The sequence below is a fragment of the Rutilus rutilus genome, assembly GCF_951802725.1.
Source record: "Rutilus rutilus genome assembly, chromosome: 8".
Lineage (NCBI taxonomy): Eukaryota > Metazoa > Chordata > Actinopteri > Cypriniformes > Leuciscidae > Rutilus > Rutilus rutilus.
In genome coordinates, this window is record NC_140222.1 from 32,644,372 (window position 1) to 32,648,200 (window position 3,829).

The window sequence follows — 3,829 nt, forward strand, 5'->3', positions numbered from 1 at the left end:
AAGTATGGTTATATAAATGCTTTGGGGGTTTATATGACCAATGACTTGAATGGTATTTAAATTGGCAGGCTATTCAGAAAGAAGATTATTATATTATGCTAGTTAACACTTCATATTTAAAGTCACCAGGACAAAAATGTCAAATTTTTTATGGAATATTGCAGTTTATAATAAATTATTTATCTGTGCAATTTTTTTTTTTATCTATTCTCTGATGATGTGTTTACTTGCAGAAGGACGGGACAACCTGTCACTCACATGAGATCCACCAATAGCAATCCAATGTGAACAATGATCAGACGGATAACCAATGACAAGACACATGGCAGGATCACATGACAAACAGGGAATCACATGACAAGACACAGAAACATGACAATAAGAAAACCCAAACCGTGACAAAATGGATGTATTAAGAGTAATATCTGCAAATTGTTTTCATGTCAGTTCTCAAACAAAACTGTAAATCAGCAAGTAATAAATTATTTTAAAAAAATAAGTTTTTACATGTAACACTTGTTTAATTGTTCCTGAGGATATGTTCATGATGCAAATGGTTTCACTTGAAATAAACAAATAAAATGCTCTCACTCACACACACACACACACATTTTACTTTTGTAAACTGATGTAAAGTGAACCAGTACACCAAAGTAACGTTTTTTTTCTTGCTGTCAGAAACATAATATGAGGAATATTCGGGATGTTTCCACCTCAGCATGGTTGGCTGGATGAATAAATATCTGTCCAATAAGAAGTCATCTGATTTGTGTTTTCTGTAAGTATTGCTATTAGTCTAGAATAGTAACAGCGATTGTACTGCAGTAGTCTCACCACAAATAGTTCGATGTTTGGCGGTTTGGTGGGGACGATACCTAAATGCTCCAAACACATTCCAAGATACGCATCCTCGATATATATGGCCTTAACTTCCCTTGCTCCCTGTAGAATCTTTTGTGGGAGGTCCATAGAAATGATGTAACACATGCCCAGAGGATATGGAGGATATGTGTCCCTGGAGTACACGTCGTAGGGGAGAAAAAACCTGTTGGAAGGGTCTCGTATAACAATGCTGTCATCCCACACCAACCCGGTCATATAGTTGTGTTGTACTGCGTTCAGACTCTCAAGCATATTTATTAGGTTGTTCATGTTGAGGAGCACGTCGGCGTCCACTTTCACCGCGTAGGACGCCTGTTGACATTTTTCACTGAGCCATTCCAGCATCACCATGGTTTTAATGGTCAGATTCCTGTAGGAATCCTGGAAGTTGCTCTGCAGAAGGTCTTTGTATTGTTGGCTCTCATTCCGGAGTTTCTCCTGCAACATCTCTTCATCGTTTCCACTGTGCAAGCCTATAAGAAACAGAACCAGCACCACTTTGTCCCCAAAAACCTTTTGTTTACCCCACGTCTTCCTGATGCCATTGCGTGCATCAACGTCCCCAGGGGGCACGGGGACAATTGCCACCAAGTAGGGCTTTTGTTGTTCACATATATCTGGCTGGTCAATGATGAATTTGTATTTTCTGGGGTAAGCAACATAGTAAATCCCTAATACTTCCTGAAAAGGTTCCTTGGTTGGTTCCTTGGTTGGTCCTTCTGTCATTTGCAACCACTTTTCTGTCAAAGGGATGTAAGTGAGATAGAGCAGTAAAGATGTTCCTGAAACCAGGAGACAAAGCAGTAACCCCTTCTTCACGGACATCTTTGTGAACGAGGCACAACTGAAAGCACAAAAAGAGACTAGGTCAATGACAACTTTTACATTTAATGAAAGGAAAGTTACATTTAATGACTCGGAAATGGCGTAACCATCAAGTAAAAAGAAATTAATTATTTGCATGTTGCACCTTGAATGTGTTGGAAATTTTATTTTATTCTTGGATGCCATTACGTTTTGGGGAAGTAGAACACATGATGTTATCTGATTATTTAAGAAACTAACTGACCTTTTCACACAGTCATGAGGGTCTGCAGGGGTCACACCGTTGTCACGTTGCCGAACCTTTATCTTTATCTGAAGATAGACATGAGACTGTCAGGTGTTAAACAGTAAACTTACTCCTGCATTTGAGATGATGGCTGAAATCCAATGCCTCTCATTAAAAACCCAAGGTATCGAGTTTGACGACATATAGACCTTATTCACAGCAGAGCCATCTTTGATTTTTAACAGGAATGAAAGTGAGGCTATGAGGGATAGACAGACATACATCTCTTCAGTGGGTTGTTCTGTTATTTAATGTGTTTTTGGATTGTTCTGCTGACGAAACACTGCAAAACTATATTTCCAAGAAATTTCAGAAGACAAAAAACTCCAGACAATATGAGCTGTGGAAAATTATAAGTGATATAGGAGATTTATACAGCTTTTTACAGTGGATGCCACTGAAAACACGGTAAGTTTATCCCTCACAGCCTTGCTTTCATACATAAACGTTCTAAACAGTCTAGGGTAAATAAAGGTAAAGTGATTTCTCACACAGTAATTTGTCTTTGGTTTCCTGTTAAAATATGTTCCAAATGACTTCCTCATATAAACCATTTTAAGTAACTAAAGATCTTGACAACAACATACAGGTTCCTCTTTTTTTTTTTTATATAAAAACTTATTCATATTCATATATTTTCCAAGCATTTCATGCAATTAAATAACCTTTATTGTCAAAGTGGGACACCTAGTTCTTTTAAATATTAATTGTATTGGTGTTTTACAAATAAACAATGTATTTGGAAGAACAAATACAGCACACAAAAAGTCGATACTTTATCAAATATCTTCATTTATCTTTTTAGACTGATTTAACATCTTCCCTAATTGCTAGCCCTGACCTTTTGTCTTCATTTCCTGGATTCTGAAATGGTTTATTATTTTATCAGTAGGCAAGTATAATAAGCACATTTTAAGAGCAAATTACACATTACACATTTATGTATCTACGACTTAATCATGTAGACTTACCGAGAACTAAAAACATTAGTATTTTGACCAAAATTATTACCTACAATTTCCGCAAAAAAAAAAAAAAAAAAATTCGCCTTTCCCCTTACCCCTTACATTCTCACATATTAATTCAAAGCGCTGTAATCTTTACTACTTAAACCAGACCACATGTTTCTTCCTTACTAACGCGAACTGTAAAGTACGGCAAAAAACAAAAACAAAAAACCCATGTAATGTGAATTAAACTCTCGAAATAAGGAAAATAAATATATCTGCTTACATCAGTCCGCGGTTTACGGCAGGAACACCTGGTGAACAGCTCTGAAACGCGTTAATACCTGATGGCTCCGTTTTACTCCGTCCGTTTCGACAGCCAACGGCACAATAACAGAAATATTCAATAAAGTATGCCAGTCGATTCTTATGGCAGCAAACAGGATCCTCTGTTTAAAACAAAACAACAGGTGTGCCCTCACCCCTATAGCCACACCCGCCCACCTTCAGGCTATTTTGCTCCTTCATTTAATGTCAAAGTAGGACACCTGACCAAGTTAATATGGGATATCCTTCGATCACTTCGATGCCTTTAAAAAAATTATTAGGCCTAATTACATTTTTACATTTAAATCTTTCTTTTTTTTTTCTTGACAGATTTTTTTGTGCAATTTGTTGCACAATAATAATAATAATAATAATAATTAAAAATGTAAGTATGGTATTTGAAATTATATTTATGTTTGAGCATCAAATTGTGATCAGCATCGTTAATTATTAACACAATCTCTACATTAGCAGCATCCTCAGAGTTTCAGAACAGCGTGAAACATTCCAATCAAAATCAGATTGAGAACAGACAACATACATATTTGTCATAGTGTATATA

The 3,829-nt window shown here is 36.3% G+C and overlaps 1 protein-coding gene across 1 annotated transcript; it reads right to left on the reverse strand.

The window, feature by feature from the left end:
- Nucleotides 1–208: 208 nt before the first annotated feature.
- Nucleotides 209–3,558, reverse strand: LOC311295263 (beta-1,3-galactosyltransferase 2-like). Its single transcript, XM_084416540.1, has 3 exons — nt 3,227–3,558; nt 1,952–2,019; nt 209–1,726 (listed from the first exon to the last, which is right to left on the reverse strand). The coding sequence occupies exon 3, from the start codon at nt 1,705–1,707 to the stop codon at nt 715–717; it is 993 nt and encodes a 330-aa protein (XP_084272666.1). The 5' UTR covers nt 1,708–1,726; nt 1,952–2,019; nt 3,227–3,558; the 3' UTR covers nt 209–714.
- Between the last annotated feature and the right edge of the window lie 271 nt (nt 3,559–3,829).